This window comes from Alosa pseudoharengus, unplaced genomic scaffold (assembly GCF_046254945.1).
Source record: "Alosa pseudoharengus isolate Yale_2024_CS ecotype anadromous, Long Island Sound unplaced genomic scaffold, YU_APseudo_1.1 YU_APseudo_1.1_scf_10, whole genome shotgun sequence".
NCBI lineage: Eukaryota > Metazoa > Chordata > Actinopteri > Clupeiformes > Clupeidae > Alosa > Alosa pseudoharengus.
Window position 1 is genome coordinate 20750635 of NW_027468565.1, and position 773 is coordinate 20751407.

The window sequence follows — 773 nt, forward strand, 5'->3', positions numbered from 1 at the left end:
GACCTATTATTAGATATATATTGAGTTCATCAGCTCTCCGCCACTTCTTAGAGTACATTTTACACTGGTATGACAGACAGTGCACCCGTTTAATGCAATGTCCATTAGAAGAGTGGTTACTCACCATTGTCTGTCATTCTTACTGCCCTGTAGGTGACTCCCTCAAGCAGTCAGTAGATCCTCTGTGGATTCTGATCCTGTGTGAAAACGTCCTTAAAAGAGTATGGATCCGTCTTCAGATTCCTCTTGTATCGGTGAAGCTTCTTCACGTTTCTACCTCTCGTCTGCATCGGGACCTTGTATTTATAGAACCAAGGAATGGCCCCCTCCCATCTCTTCTCCCTCTCTCTCTCACACAGACATAAACACACACACACACATACTCACGCCCCCTAATACCTCCATTCATTGGAGTTGGTGACCTCTGACATCACACTTCTGAGTGAGGTCCAGCTTGGTGGAGCAGCCCAGTGTATGTGTGTGTGTGCATGTGTGTGTGTGTAAAACTGCTTCATCACCGTCAATATTTTACTTCAGCAAGAAAAAAGTATTTACTATAGACTGAGTCAACAGGAGTTCAGGAGAAGCACTGTCTACTGCTCTCTCACACACACACACACACACACACACTCTCACTTCTCTGTTCCTTCTCTCGCTATGTCTCGCTCTTCCTCTTTCTCTCTCTCCCCACTTGCTCTCTTTCATCATAGTTCTGACACACTGCACTCTGACAGACAGGGAGGGCGCTGGAAGGGACTAGCTCCTCTACAGTA

At 46.2% G+C, this 773-nt stretch overlaps 1 protein-coding gene across 1 annotated transcript in view; it reads right to left on the bottom strand.

Annotated features, from left to right (window-relative positions):
• LOC143103550 (protein-glutamine gamma-glutamyltransferase 2-like) overlaps window positions 1–516 on the bottom strand; it is an 11494-nt gene extending 10978 nt beyond the window's left edge. Inside the window, exon 1 of the mRNA XM_076267285.1 lies at window positions 125–516. Within this exon, the coding sequence (XP_076123400.1) occupies window positions 125–137 (13 nt within the window). The 5' untranslated portion in view covers window positions 138–516. The remainder of the gene's footprint in view (window positions 1–124) is intronic.
• Window positions 517–773: the final 257 nt, after the last annotated feature.